Source organism: Marmota monax, unplaced genomic scaffold, assembly GCF_021218885.2.
Source record: "Marmota monax isolate L192 unplaced genomic scaffold, Marmota_monax_Labrador192_F-V1.1 WCK01_AAM20220418_F8-fsc00030, whole genome shotgun sequence".
In the NCBI taxonomy this organism is placed as follows: Eukaryota; Metazoa; Chordata; class Mammalia; order Rodentia; family Sciuridae; genus Marmota; species Marmota monax.
In genome coordinates, this window is record NW_026691988.1 from 14843952 (window position 1) to 14860436 (window position 16485).

Here is a 16485-nt window from a genome sequence, read left to right on the forward strand (position 1 = left end):
CCAAGGGAGCGGATTCAATTTACAGAGACGAGGAGTCAATGAAAGCAAACCATTTTGAAATGAGAGAAAAAAGGTGGGATAAATTAATCATAAACCTCAATATTTGTAAGCATGAAAAAAAAAAAACGTTCTTGGGGATTCAGGGTGGGGAATATTACAAAGGTCTGCATAGAGAATTTAAGGGCCTGATAATGAACCAATTCCTACTCGAACTCTGAAATCCTGGTCCCCAAACCTCTCCCCGAACCCTTCCACCGGAACAAAAGGAGTCACACCAAAAGACAGGGCAATTTCTAAACTTTATGGAAAAAGCACCAATGACAGACAACTAGCCAGGTCCCGTTTCACTCCAGGGTCGTCCTCCCTAATGCTCGTCGGCTCTAGGACCTCTCCACTCGCACAGTTCTCAGGGTCCCGACGGTGTCTCAATGCCATGTTCCGAAGGGTCCACGTTTAGGCGGGTCAGGAGGGCCACTCCGGGACAAACCCCTCTGGACACCGAAAGCACGAGCCGGGAAGAATCTGTTCACTGGAGGCGGGAAAACGCAGGAAACCACAGCAAACTGGAGAAGGCAGGGAGCGGTGCGGCCGCGAAGGTCCCCGCGCGGGGCTCAGTTCTCCTCGGGCTTGTCGGCCGGCGGCCCGCAAGGCTGCAGCATCTTCTCCATCAGGTTGAAGCGGACTCGCGCTTTGCTCTCATTCTCGGCAATGGCGAAGTAGTTGAGAAGGTCGAAGTGGCCCATGTAGGAGCAGTACGAGTCGCGGTGCTGGTTCACCAGCCACTCCCACTTGGTGGTGTCGGCGTGGCCCGTGCCGATGTACTTGGACTGGAGGTGCTCCAGCTGGCTGTGGATGGTGTAGCGGTCGGTCATCTCGCCACTTTTCCCTCGGCGCTCAGATCAGAGGACGAAAGCCAGAGACAGCCGCTCTCGGGTTTCCCGCGGACAGGACACCACCACGCGGAAGCTCCGCACTCAAGCAGTCGCAGCAGAATAGCGTCACGGCGGCGACGCTGCGTGAACGCTCATCCGTCGGGCACGGAGGCGGAAGCGGAAGTGCATTCCGTTACGGAATGGCAGTTGCCTAGGCGACAGCAGCAACTGTGCCGCCCCAGCACCTAGCGGCCCATTCTTGAAAGCGTTGCCTGACGGTTCGCTTATTGGCCACTGGGTGGCGCTTTTCTAACCTGAACCAGGTTTACTGGGACCTGTGATCGCGGGAGTTCGCGTGCACACGCTCCTGGGACTCCCTCGCGTTTTAAGAGTCTCGGCGGCCCAGCTGGGGGCTGTGCGGGAGGCGGGGAGCATCCTTGGGCGGTTGGGAGCTGAGGAATGGCCACCATAGGCCAGGGCTCCCGACCACCGGGAGAATGAACTCTTGGTGTATCCTGGCGGCACGGTGGTCTTTTCCAATTAGGGATGGATCACCTTAAAGTCAGCCTATGTGCCTTCTGGTCCAGGCTCTGTCTCTTAGAGGTAGTAGAGGGTGGGAAAGCTGGTTGTGGTGCCGCACGCCTGCAATCCCATCTATTCCGGGGCTGAGCGGGAGGGCCGCAAGTTCGAGGCCAGCCTGAGCAACATAGCGAGACCCCTGTTTATAAGTAAAAACTGGAGCAGGGCCATCGTTTCCTACTTGCAAGCAAAGCACAGCAGCGGTGCCTGCCTGTTCTGGCTTCCATCTCCGGCTCCTTCACCCGCTTTGCTGTGCGCCCCCGGGCTCCTCACCCACCTCTGCAGCCCCAGCCTGCAGCGAGTGCTGCGCGCCCCCAGTTCCTCCTACGAGCTGACCCCCCTGTATTGTACTTGGAAAGCTTTTGTTCCCCTGGCAAACACGACTCCCTTTAAGGCTATTCACAAGCTTTTCCTTGAAGTCGGCTGTGACTACTGCAGACAGATGTAAAGCTTTCTTCCTCTTTTCATGTCTTGCGTCTCTTCCTTATTATCGCTTTATGGCCTACTTTTTGGGGGGAGTTAAGCACTTCTTCCGGCACGTAGAAACTACTTGAAAGGCGGAAAAAATCCTATGCTGCTTTTGTGATATCCTTTAATGATATCCGTATAACCTGGTGGAGATTGTAGTCCCAAAAACTGTTGGATGGAAGGTAAAGAGGAATTACAGCCAAAGAGAAGAGACTCTAGGAGAGAGACAACTTCCAAATACAGTAGTTCTATTCTTCTGTTTAAACTGTTTTACAATAAACGTTTCGTTCTGGAAATGTAGAGAATATTATGTCATACTGGGAGTTCACTATCTAGGTATACCACCCCTTGCCCTTCTGCCAATGTGATTGTTTTGCTCTTTAAAAAAGAAAGAAAGAAAGAAAGAAATGATATTATACAAATAAGATTGAAGTCTTATTCCCCATGCCCCTAATCATGCCCCCTCAGAAGACTATCCTGAATTTGGAGGCTGTTTTTTTTTTAATTAAAAGTTTCTATAAGTAGAAGTTGTTATGCATGTGTGAATGCTTTATAAAAATAATACTATGTTGTTACAAAAGTTGTTTTTCCTTTAGACAACGTCCTTGTTGACACGTTAATTCAGTTCATTTTTATCACTGAATTAATATACTATAACTGATCTGCTCTTAATAATAGATTTCCCACTATATTTTTTTTTTATTGGAAACAATGCTGGGAAGAGGGGGAGGACGCAAAAAGGGTGGTTGGGTTTGGTCAGTGCACACTGTATTCAGATATGGAAATACCACACTGAACCCCATTCTTATGTACAGTTAACACATATTAATAAAAAGAGTGCTGCAACAAATATTCTTCTAGATATATTTTTATACAAGTGAAAGTTTCTCAGACCATATACACAGGAATAAAGTTGCTGAGAGGGATATATTCAAGCTTTGCCAGCCATTGCCAAATTGCTCCTAACAGTGGTGGTCCCAACCGGGGCTCCCACCAACAGAATGAGGATTTTGTTTATTCCACATACTCCTCAATATTTGATGTCATCAGATATTTAAAATTTTTCAAATCTCATGGATGGAATGAAATTTCATTGTTAATTTTTATTTGCATATCCCTGATTACTAGGAAGGTTGGCATCTTTGTGTTTATGGGCCTATTATATTTCTGTTGTGAATTGCTTATTCCTATCCTTTGCTCATTTCCTATTGGATATTTGTCTTTTTCTTACTAATGCTTAGGAGCTCTTTAGATATTTAGAATATTAGGCTTGCCAGTTATATGCAATAGGGTATCTTTATCCAGTCTGGCCTTATTTTTTTTTTTTTTAACATCATTTATGATATCGTTTGTTGTACAGGCGTTTAATGTATCAAATTTACCAGTCTTCCTTTATGGTCTGTGCATTTTGCATTTGGTTTAAAAAACTGAAATCAAACAAAATCCTTTCCTACTATGGGACCATAACAAGAATTTCTTATTCTTTTCTAAAAGTTTTAGAATTTTGTTTTTGCAGATGGTAAAAGGATTTTCAATATGTGCGAGTGTTGGTACAATGTTTCCCACTAGGTGTCGCCAAAACAACATGTAAAGCCAACAAACAGGTCAGTGGTTCAACACATTTTTATAATTAGGCATTCTTGAGTTTCTTTCTCAATCAGAAAGGTGCCTGTGACTGAGATGCATAAGATAAGACCTTGCCTTGATGAGTTTTTTGGTTTTCAGGCTTTTAAAAATTATTTTTGGCATTGGGGTTTGAATCCAAGAGTGCTTTATTACTGAGTTTTATCCCCAGTTCTTTTTATTATTATTTTAATTTTTGAGACAAGGTCTTGCTAATTAGGTGAGTGTTTCGCTAAATTGCTGATGCTGGCTTGGAAGCTGTGATCCTCCTGTCTCAGCCTCCCGAGTCACTGGGATTATAGGAGTGCACCACTGAGACCAACTGGTTTGCTGGGTTTTTAAAGGCAGCTAAGACAGATGATTCAGAAGAAAAGCGAACTACAATTTGCTTGTCATCATACAAATTTTACTATTTAGAGTAAGTTGTGATGTGGAATTTGATGTAGAGAATTTTAAAGACTTGTTTGCTAGCTATGATTTTATTTTTCTATGGTTACAATATCTTGAGCTTATGCTTTTCCCAGTTATGATGGATTTCATGTACCCAAGCAGATCTAAAACTCTCAATTGAGGGAGGTTTTTGCCCCTAAATGAGTTTATACTATACAGATTAAATTGCATAGACCACTTTTATCACCTCTCTTGTGGAGATTTGAGACATCTATTCCCTAACTCATTTGAGGTTTAATAGATGGGCCTCTCTCATTCTTTAGTAACAATGTTAAATCACAAGGTGGTACCATTTTTGAGTAATTTCTTATGGGATAAATTTTAGAGGTATTTTGAAACATTTTTCAGATGTCCTATTTGTTGCAGTCACATAAAATTACTTTTATGGTAGGATTTTTATTGGAACAACAGTGTCTTAGTTAGCTCAGGCTGCTATAATGAAATACTAGAGACTGGTAGCTTCATAACCACAGCAATTTATTTCTCACAATTCTGGAGGGTGAGATAAAGGTGCCGGCAATTTGATGTCTGTTGAGGACCTGCTTTCTGGTTCAGAGAGAGCTGTGGAAGGGGCAGGGGTCTCTGTTGTGCCTGTTGTCTAAGGGCACTCATACCACTGGTGAAGGCTCTGTCTCGTGACCTAATGACCTGCCTAAGGCTCCACTTCCTAATGCCATCACTCTGGGGTTAGGATTTCAACATGTGAATGGAGGGAGGGCCACAAATATTTTCACCATAGCAAATGGTTGTGCCACAATTTGTCATTTTCAGTTTTTCCTAGGAGAGATCTTCATTAAATGGACAGTAAGAAGTTTCAGGTGCAAGTCAGGCATGGTGGTGCAGGCCTATAATCCCAGCACCTGGGGAGGCTGAGGCCAGAGGATTGCCATTTAGCAAGGCCATAAACAACTCAGTGAGACCTTGTGTCTAAATAAAATACAAAAAGGGCCGGGAATGTGGCTCAGTGGTTAAGTACCCTGGGGTTCAATCCTTGGTACCAAAAAAAAAAAAAAAAAAGAAGAAGAAGGAGAAGGAGAAGAAGTTGTTGTTTCAGGTACAGAAAAGGGAATTTGACCATTTGACCATTTGCAACTTCAGTGAAGGGAATTAACAGGATGCTGTGATAGAGGGGAAGGGGGGTTGGGAGGCTTCAAGGGGAGGGCAACATCACTCTAGAAGGTGACATTTACATGTGTCCTGTGGGTGAGAGCAAGCCAGATATGCCAAGAACTCTGGAACAGCATTCCAGGCACAGAACAACGGCCCTGGGTGGGGAGAAGCTTGAAGTGTTCTGGGAGCTACGTGGTAACTGGAGCACAGTGACAGAGAAACAGAGTGCCACTGGATGGGGGTGGAGATGAGAGCAGGGGCCACTAATGCAGAGTCATGTTTGAATTTACACCCTGGAGGAAGCAAAGGTAGAATATGAAGCCAGAGGAGCACTGTGAGGCCTGATATGCAGAGATGGAGTTCTTGGGGGTGAAGAAGAGACTACCTACATCATGGTTTGTGTAAAGACGCATGTACTAGTATGTTCTATGATTGACCAACCCTTGTTCCAGACACACTGGGCAGCCATGTCTCTACCACAGGTTGTTCCTCGTTTCTCCTGTCTGCAATGCTCTTTCATAAACAAATATAAAAGCTATTTACTTTATATTAAGCAATGAAAGGAAGTTAAAGAAAATTATATAATCCCACTTTTTAGACATACATACTCACCCACCCAGCCACCCTATCCCCTCCCAGACTCTCAGATCTGCAGAGGAAAATTGGAGGAATTAACATATTCCCTCTAGGGATGATGGGGATTGAGGGTATGAGTGTGTGTGTGTGTGTGTGAGTGTGTGTGTGTGAGTGTGTGTGTGTGTGTGTTTAATCTTTTTCAATCAGCTTGCCCTACGTTTGAAACAAAGAAAAATAAATCAAATGGAAATGTTATATAAAACCCAAAAGTAATTTCACTCCACACCATCCAAAACATATTAAAATTTAAAAGATGGGTGATACTATGTGTTGACAAAGATGTAGAGCAATTGAAACTTTCATACAATTCAGAACTTTTTTTTAACAGTATCTGTGAAAGCTGAAGTAAATATGCTGACAGAAATACATTCAAATGTGCACAAATATCCAAAAATAGCAAGCAAGACTATTCATAGCAGAACTAGTCATAGTAGAATGTGAAAACCAAAGGAAACCAACTTGAATGTCCATGAATAGCAAAAGGGTTAAATAGATTGCGGTATATTCATACAATGGAATAATACAGAGTAACGGTGGTAAATGAACAATAGCTACTTGGAATAATATGGTTGAATCTCATAACTAAGGTTTTTCAAAAGTAGTTGGACATACAAGAGTACTTACTATATTATTTCATGTACACAGAGTTCAAAAAATAATCAGAATTAATGAATGGTGATAAATTCAGGAGATCAGTTACTTTTAAGAGAGGGCCTAGGTGACTAGTTCACAAGAAGGCCTTGGGATACTGGCAATGTTCTGTTTTTTTGGTCTGGCTTTGGTTTAACTGGTGTACTTACTGTGTAAAAATTCTTCAGACTGTACACTTATAATTTGTGCACTTTTCTGTGCATATGTCATAACACAGAGTGAATTATTTATTTTTTCCACACAAATCGTCCAGTATTTTCTCATGGTCTTAACCTGTATTGAGAAAAGTCTGTTAAAATTCTAGTTATCCTTCAAGGCTCAACTTCAGCATTTTACTTCCTATTGAAGACTTCCTTGATTTCTCTCCCCTATAAACTCACTAGTCCTGATGTGAATGTAAATGTGCAATTTAAAACTGTGTTCTCCATTATATTAGCACACTGACTTTACCACAGTAGGCACTCAGTACATACTTGTGACTTAGAATATTGCTCTCTGAATGGATTAGGCAGGGAGATAACCTCAATTTCAAAGCAAGCCCTAGGAGTTAATCACTTCAAAGTCTCTACCACCCTGTATCCTAAGCCTAAGAGATGTGGAATTTAAGGAAACATTTTTGCCCTGTGGAGTTAACATCAGAGAAAAAGATCCATGACAAGAATTTACAAAATTATGAACACACTGAATTTCTACTGTGATGGAGTTGCGTCAGGTAGTTACATAGCTTACATGGAATAGACTTTGCTAGCTAAGTTGGTTCAGCTGAGGGCCTTGAATAGTAGTAATTACAAATGGGAATACAGAATGTGAGAACAGAGTTTTAATGGATGGGACTGATCTTCTGCTGTGCAAATATTGACCACTTCAGGTATGCAATTCAACATGTCATTCATTATTGTCTGCCTAGGGTAAAAGTCACAGGTGGGCCCGTGAGAAAAGAGCTGAGCTTACACCTTTTCTTTGATTTGAATCTGGGCAGGTGTAACTGTCTAGTTTTCAGAGAAGGTTGAATGTCATTCCGTTAAGTCAACACAGGGAAGTTCTTTGACAGGCATGTATAGAAGCAACAACAGGGACATCCTCATTAAAGGGGGCTTGTTTTCATGTTTCACAAGTTATGCATTCTTTCCAAAGATGACCAAGCTTCAAAATCTCTACCTGTACTTTTGTGAGTTTATTTATGTGTGTTTTATTTGTTCCACATGGTTTTCTAACTTAGAAGCGATCTGGGTTTAATGTGCTGTCTTCAGTGGTCCCCAAGAACGATGACACTGAAACAAACTTGATCTTTTTACTGCTTTCATTTGTTTATGGAAACTTAAGTCCAGAAAATAATTTTGGGGTGGGGCAGATTGGCACACAGAGCCGCGGCTAAGCACCACTGGTGATACTTCCCCACCCGTCTTTGGACATTTCCCACAGCTTATGTCAACCTCTATGCAAAACCATTTCAAGTCTCCCTACTTCTGAGTAAATATCTGCCTCTAAGTCTGTTTAATAAAGAAATTCTGGCTTTAGGCTGCAAAATTAGTCTTAACAAGGAGTTTTGGTGAGTTAACCACTATACTTATTTGAGGAACTGCTTTATTCTGTTAGAGATATAAAAATATTCCCAGTCAGAGCCCTGTCTCTGGGGGGGTCCTCAAGATAGCAAAATCCTCCTTTGGTGTACCCTTTTATCCTATCCTATTTTTAGGTCTCTTGCTTTCCCAGGGTGGTCCCTGTATTTGCCTTAATCTTTTTACTTTACAAAGTAAGAAAAACACCTGCAGATTCGTCCCAGTTTCAGTGCAATTCTGCCCTGAGACAAAGGTTAGCATGGGCTTTGCCCTGGACCCCTCACTTTAGACGGAACTGCTGTGGCTCCCCTCTGGTTGCAAAATCTGTAGGTCAAGGGGACATACCTATTTAGAGTCAACCCACACACTGCTGCCTGTTCCCCTAACTGCTGGCTCCACCACTTGCAGGTAGTTTAGAAACAAATTCCAATGGCCCCAAGCCTTCTTCCAAGCCCCTGCAGGCTTCTTCTCTTGTCTCTCTGCCCAAAGGATGCTTTGCTGCTGCTGTGCACATCTGGGCCTGCAGCGAGCTGGGGGACCCATTTGGGCTGGGATGTTTAACTTGTGAGTTCAGAGAGGCAGGCTGAGAGATTCCACTTAAATGGTTTGGGCTTAGAGCTCCCTCTTAAGAAATGATTTTTAAATGGACTTAGGTGTCTAATCCTGGTTCAGAAAAGACAACTCTGTTCCTGAACTTTCTCCATCTTGCTATCTCTATCTCAAGTTTCTTACTGGTAATAATCTTATGATCATAAGTTATATACTTAGTAACAATGACTTGCTCCTGGGAACTTATTTTTTTCCTGAAATGCAATTTCTGATTACCTGTGATGTTAAAGCTGTTTGAATAGATAAGTGCTTTACAATAAACCAAAGATTTATAACTAGATACAAAAATGGTTAAATCATATCACTACTATTAATATTTTCATATTAGACTTGGGGATAATCTGTTAATGCTCTTATTCAGACTGTTTGAAATATTTAAAAGACAGGCATATTAGACTACCTGACAGATGTCTTATGATTTCATTTATTTAAAAACATAATTGGCTTATAGTTTCAAGTTTAAAAAAGTATGAATGTGAACAAGTGTGTCAGAGCCATTCTAGTATTTAAGAGAAATAGGTTTGCTAAATTTATAAGTTAAACTTAGATTTACAAAAGACTTTGGAACACTTTGGAAGGTTTTTCTTATTAAGATCATACTTGGTCAGGCATTTGAAATGCTAAAAGTAAATTGAATATATTGAACCCATTAATGCAGTTTAAAATATTCAAGTGTGGTTGCTGGATACAAAATCAATATAAGAAGGTAATAGGGCTAGGGCTGTGGCTCAGTGGTAGAGTGTTTGCCTAGCATGTGTGAGGCACTGGGTTCGATCCTCAGCACCACATAAAAATGAACAAATAAATTAAAGACATTGTGTCCATTTAAAATTTAAAAACATGTTAAAAAAGAGAAAGTAACAATATTTTTATATTTCAGCAACAGAAGAATAAAATGGACCACACATAAATGGATACTTGGTTCACAACAAAGGTACACAGCAGGACAGTGGAGTGTATACAGTCCCCCAGTAACTAGTACAAGGACAGTTGTGTTCCACAGGAAAAAGAGGATCCTGGATTCCTAAATCACTCTATACACAAAAGCCCGTACCATGTGGACATGAGATCTAATGTGCTACCGATTATAAAGCCATTTGGTGATTAACAGGAGATTATCTCCATGGTCTTGGAGTGGAGAAGAGTTTTTTAAATGAGACACTCAAGTATCCAACCATAAAAGAAAGATAGTAAATTTTTTTATATGTATACATATGTTTTTTAGTTTTTGATGGATGCTTATTCTATTTATTTATTTATTTATCTATCTATCTATCTGTCAATTTATTTATTTATTTATTTGTAGTGCTGAGAAGCAAACCCAGGGCCTCACACGTGCCAGGCAAATGTTCTACCACTGAGCCACAACTCCAGCCAGGTAAATTTAATTTCATTAAAACAAAATACTTCTGTGCATCAACAAATACCACTAGAAGAATAAAAGTATAAGCAACATACTAGGAAAAGATATTTGTACCCTATGTAACCAACTAACAAGAAAAAGGTTGCTTCCAAATATACATATGGAATTGGAATATATTTATAATATATATACATGTATAATATATATTTATATATTTTAAATTGGAAAGAAAAAAGGCAGCAAATCTAATAGAAAAAAATAGGCAAGTCACTTGATTATATATTTCAAAATAGAGGAAACCCAAATGGTCAATAAACATTGAAGTGTTCTTAGCATAATTAGTAATCAGAGAGACACTAATTAAAACAGTGAAATGCTCCTGGATGCTCTCCATATTAACATACTTTTTAATGTTTCGTGGTATCAAGTCTTGGTGAAGAATTTTAAGTTTTGGTGGGATTGTAAATTGTGCAGCCACTTTGGAAAATACTTTGGAATGATCCCAAAACACAGCCTGGAGTTGTGGGAGTGAGAAGCATAATTTCCCCAGTGAGTCACTGGGAGTAATAATGGGACCTTCCCAACTTCCGTTTGTCAGTTCCCAGACCCTTGTGTTCTACATGCTGGGAGAACAGCACCATATGGTGGCTAATGGTAAGGTGTAGTCTGTCCTGAAGGATAGTTCCCTATCCTTTATAGGGTTCCAGCTCCAATATGGTGCCTTAGCTGTATCTTTGAGAGTTTATTTCACTGTCTTCTTTGAGCTGGCAGTTTCTGGATGGTGCATGATCCAGGGTCATGTGTCAATGGCTTGAAGGTGTCCCCCGAAGTTCATGGGTTGGAACTTAATCCCCAATGAATAGAGTTGAGCAGAATTCATTTCAAATATGATCAGGGTCATGATGGCTCTGCCCTGTGAACTAATTAATGTTGTTAATTGTGGAACTTGTTAGTTATCATAAATGTGGATGGTAAAAAACAAAAACAAATTTGGTTCTCTCCTGGTCTGTCTCTGTCTCTTTGTCTCCATCTATGTCTCTCTCTCTCCACACCCTGTCTTTCTGTCCTCTACCATAGGGTGATGCAGAAAGAAGGTCCTCACCAAATACAGACACCTCAGTCTAGGGCTTCTTAGCTTCTAGAACTATGAAAAATATTCTTTCTTCATAAATGATCCATTCTCAAGGATTCTATTATAGCAATACGAAATGAATGAAGACAACCTTTGCTATAAAGAAGGTTCTTTGGTCCCAAGACAGGCAGGTGTGATCCTAGGTCTACAGATGGTATACTGTATGAGCTTTCACATAGTGGTGAAGCTGTGTGACAGCTGAGGCAATATAAGAAAGAAGGCCAAAATTTTAGTCCAATTCAAGACAGATTTTCTTTTCCAGAGTTGAAGGAAACTGATATAATAGAAAAATGCCATCAAGTGACTTGTTAGTTACCTTGGAGAGCAATAAATAAGTTCTGGGGTTATAATAATGTACAGCAGGGTGACTATAATGGATACTGTATTGTATACCTGAAATTTGCTAAAAGTGTAGGTCTTAAGCATTCTTAACACATACACACACACGCAAAGTAACTCTGGGAGATGATGCATTAATTAGCTTGATTGTGTAATTATTTCACTATATATATGTATATGTATATGTGTGTGTGTGTGTGTGTGTGTGTGTATATATATATATATATATATATATATGTATATATAAAGTCACTGTGTTGTAGATCTTAAATATACACAATTTTATTGTCAATCATACCCCTATAAAGCCAGGGAGAAGAGGAAGGAACTCAGCATAAGACTATTGCTGGAAGGTTGGACATTCAGCCACAGCAGTAGGTAGATGAGACCCTGGTGAGAGAGAGTTACCGAGTTGGACCCAATCAGCAGGGCTGCTTGCAACACAGCTGGGACCTGCTTCAAAGTCCTTTTTACTTGGCCCAGCTCAAAACAGCAGTTTTCCAACTTATTCCATCCATGGATCAGAGCAGCATTTTCAGGTGGGGTATATTTTGCTTCTAAAACCAAAAATGTCCTCTAAAGCAAGGTGTGAAATGCAATAACTTGTCCTCTGCTCTGAAAGGGATGTCTTAGTGTATTTCAGAGTGGTGACACCTAAAAACTGTATTAAAGTGTCAGGCCACCGAATCTCAGTAGATCATACACACACACACACACACACACACACACTATTGAGCCACATCCCCAAGCCTATTTTGTATTTTATTTAGAGACAGGATCTCACTGAGGTGCTTAGTGCCTCACTGTTGTTGAAGCTGACTTTGAACTCGTGATCCTCTTGTCCCAGCCTCCTAAGCCACTGGGATTACAGGCATGCGCCATTGAGCCCAGTAGATAGCATATTTTAGCAAGGCCTCCTGAGTAACTGCCACTTCTTCCTCATAAGTCCAAACAATATGATGTTGCCCATTTAGTGACCCAAAGTGAAGTTCTCTTGAATTCAGATGGCCCAGAACTAGAAAAACAAGAGAACTGACATAGCACTTGGGCAAGACCAGGAATGTACACTGGTATCCAGTGTACACGCTTTGGCTCTTTGTTCTTTTAAACAGTGAAAAGAAAGTTGACAAATAGCCACAGAACCACATACCCGAAGCTGTGTTAATCTGGTAGATTAAATATAACAGATCTAATACAGCAGATGTGGCTGAGGTCACTTCTTGGAGAAGTTTGTAGTAGGTCAGTGTCATGCTCCCCGGTTCACTTGATTTTTCAGGGCCAGATGGTGAAATATACTAGGATATAATGAGAACCACCATGTCTATGTACACATTTCTCTCTTTTAGTAACACCAGCCATCAAATTTAGCACCTCCCTAATGTAGTTTGACCAAATCTTTTTACATTTACATTAATAATAACCCTACTTCCAAATAAGGCCTGGAGGTTAAGACTTGGATGTATTTTTTGAAGATACACTTCTACCTAATACAAGGCTCAAGAGAGATATTAAGTAACTATAGAAACTCGATTAATCCTTCCATCCACTCTGGTATCCCCATTTTTTATAGGAGGAAACTGGCCCAGTCAGACTCCTGACTCTCAGGACTCTGGGGCTGATCTCATCCATTCAGTGTGGGTGGTAAAATGCTCTGGACTCTGTTACTCTGGGACCCTGTCATCCCCGTGACTACTAGGGTCTTGGTTCTGCTGCAGTATCTCTCATCAACTCTGGCCTAGAGAAGAGAGCCACCGCAATGACCTGTGCTATCTCTCTGCTCTTCCTTATTGTCTTAAAACTTAAAGCCATTCGTGTTCCTCCGAGGACCCTAGTTAGCTAAGTTTCCCAGTTTCATATAGCAGACCCTGGAGCACTCACACTTTGTAGGGTCTTTCAAACCTTCCCTCTAGTCTACCTGGCAATTCTGGTGCCTCTGCTTGATGTAAGTTGTCCCATTGCTTGTAAAGTCTCCCAGGGTCTATCCCAGCTATGTATCAGAACCCTCTCCTTGGACCCAATGAGGATACTAAACCTGGTGACCTGGCGGAGTGCCTCTATATTTCTAAACTCTCTCATAATGAGCTTTATATTTCCCCTGCCTCCCCCACACACACACCTCTATCTAGCACCACTTGGATTTACCCCAGGCACATTCTACCGGTTCCCACCAGTTCACATTAGCAAGGTTCTATAGTAAGGTTGGTGCTAGGGTCTCTCTTTCATTAGCATATTTTTCTCATTATGGTCTTGCTCTCATTTGGCTCTTGTTATCATTTAGGGGGACAGGGAGGCCGGCGATTACAGATTCTAAGGAATACAATGGCATTGTCTTTTAAGGTACCTTTCTTACTGGAGGCACCTGCCAAATCTTCAAGAGATGGCCTCTATCTTCCAACAAAGCAAAGTTGGCCCCTTGTATACACTCAGAGAGTTAAGTATGGAGACTCAAGATGCTCCTGTGAATTTGTCCAGAAAGGTCCTGCAGACTCTCAGGGTCCTACTCCTTTCCTGTAAGGACCCTGACCCTAGAGTAGGACACTTGGCTAGGCTGTGAATCCAGCCTTCTCTGAAGTTTTGCTCCTCCTACAATTAGACCCTGTGCTCTATCTCCTTCTGGCTGCAAGAGATGAAGATCTCTTGAAATTCTGACAGACTCTCCCACTTTGCTCTAAATAGCTGATTAATACATTAGAACCAATGATTTTTTTCCTCTTCAGTGTAGTAGTCACACTTAGCAGTAGGCTCCTACTCCCATAGCTTCTAGTTACTATTTCTCCCATAATTCTTAAATTACAGAGACAATGCACTGACGGGTGTAACTCTTTCCTTTTATATCCCATCAAATTCACGACAGACACAACTCTTAACCAGCTCATCTCTATCCCCTGCCAGGAGCTACGTGTGCCCTCTACACCAGTGCTGGGGTTCCCATTGCTGTCTGGGCCCCCATCCCAGAGTCTGCAGTTTGGGATTGCTTGCAGGACCAATTATCTTAGGTTGAGATTCCTAGTAGCAGAGCTTGAGACAAGGATCCTGTGCAGAGATTTACTGAAGCAGTGTCCTCAGGAAAAAAAAAAAAAAATGGATGTTGGGACAGGTAGAAAGGGGAAGCAAGGAGGTGGTCTTCCTGAGGATTGCCTTCAACCTAATCCTCTGGGAGCTCTGTCCACCTTGAGGCAGGGACTCACTGCTTAGGATCCTGGTGTTAGTCCCTGGCTGCTATCCGCCCAGGAGGATTTAAATTCTGCAGTGAGGTGGTTCCTCTTCAACTGGGGGTGATTCTCTGAAGAAGAAAGGGCACCTATGAGTGGATGGCAACCAGTGGTTGAAGCAACTTGGGGTGGGGGTGTGATGATTGGCCTGATGAAAGCTTGAGGGATGAGGCCGATCCCAAACATTTCAAAGTATCCTTCATCTATAGAACTGGGTATCAATGATATCAATACATAATTCACAGATTTATTTGCAAAGTAAATGAAGTCAAGTGATTGATGGCTTGAATGTAAGTGGAATTTAGACATGTTTGGAAAATGAGCTGACTGAGCCTGTCAGAAGCCTGTTTGCACAGAGATTGAGGAGCTCCCTCGGAGTAGACTCAGATACATCTGCAGATTCACACATTCACTTACTTACAAATATTCGTGCAAACACTATAGTGCTTATAATGGTCTGAATGTTTCCTCCCTCTGCAAACTCAATGCCCAATGGACTGCATCCAGAGGTGGGGACCTTGAACAGGTGATTAGATTACAAGGGAAGACCCTCATGAATGGGATTAGTGTCATTATAATAGAGGCCTCAGAGAGAAACCACGCCCATTTACCCATGGGAAGACACAGCAAGAAGGTGCCATCAATGACAAAGAAGTCCTCACCAGACGCCGAATCTGCTTGATCTTGGGCTTCCCAGCCTCCAGAACTGTGGAACTATGAGCAATGAATTCCTGTTGTTTACAAGCCCCACAATCTGTGGTGTTTGTTACAGCCACTGGGACAGACAGGGAGGGCGTTTTTCGTGTGTCACACTCTTTTAATGCCATGAGCGTTTGGACTGGTTCAAAGAGGTGAAGTTGAAGAGGAGACCTGTCAGCAGTCTCTTCCTTCATGTCTTGGCATTAAGAAGCATTTGGGCAGAGAAGTCATGCTAAGGAAGCCACAGATCAGGCATGATGAGCTCGACAGTCTGAGATGGAGGAAGTTTTGGAGAAATAGGTAAAATCAAAAGGAGCATTTATTTAGGATTCAAATACACCTGAAATGAGGAGCTCAGCTCTTGAACTCTTCTAACAAAGCCTTCTACAGAAACAGGGATGGATAGTGCGGGGGAAGTTCTCCCACTGAACACAGAACATCAACAGCTGTGCCATCTTGAAGGTGTCATTGCCTGTACTTGACAGGGGACAGCTGTAGGGGAAAGTGTGTGGTAGATAGCGCTAGGACCCTGTAGGATCTGGGTGGAGGTTCAGGTGCAGACATTGAAGAGAAGTGTGGGGACCCTCTGGGAACTCCTAAAAATTCTCCAGGGTCTATCTTCAGTGTAGGGCTGGCAAAGTCTGGGGACACTGGTTACAGTGCTACCATACCAAGACCACCCAGCAGGGTGCAAAACTCCTAGCTGATGCTCAACCTGTTACTCCACTTAACCTCTTCAACAGTGCCACAACCCTGCTGCCTTTCTGTCACCAGGGTGCCAATTAAATATAATTTTTTTGTTTGTTTCCTGTGGTGCTGGGGGTAGAATCCAAGGCCTCATGCAGGCTAAGCAGATGCTCTATTCCTGAGCTACACCTCTAGTCCTTAAATATAAATTTCAGCTACTAACACTTTAAGGAATACTCTGGCTCCCAGACCCTCTCACAGATTCTTAGATTTAATGACAGAGTCTCTGGAAAAATCTACATTACTTTTTATTAAATTCCTATCCCTATTCAATTTGGATGGAGGATGAAATGACCTGGAAAAGCCAGTATTCGAAAACAACTTTTGCAAAAGATGTTGGTTTTTGATGTTGCTGTTGTTTTGGTACTGGGATGGAACTAAGGGGGGCTTTACCACTGAGCAACATTCCCAGCCCTTTTTATTTCTTATTTCAAGA

At 41.9% G+C, this 16485-nt stretch overlaps 1 protein-coding gene across 1 annotated transcript; it reads right to left on the reverse strand.

The window, feature by feature from the left end:
- Nucleotides 1-280: 280 nt before the first annotated feature.
- Nucleotides 281-1009, reverse strand: Sf3b5 (splicing factor 3b subunit 5). The gene has a single exon (XM_046448756.2). It carries the CDS (start codon nt 870-872, stop codon nt 612-614), a length of 261 nt encoding a protein of 86 aa, XP_046304712.1. The 5' UTR covers nt 873-1009; the 3' UTR covers nt 281-611.
- Nucleotides 1010-16485: the final 15476 nt, after the last annotated feature.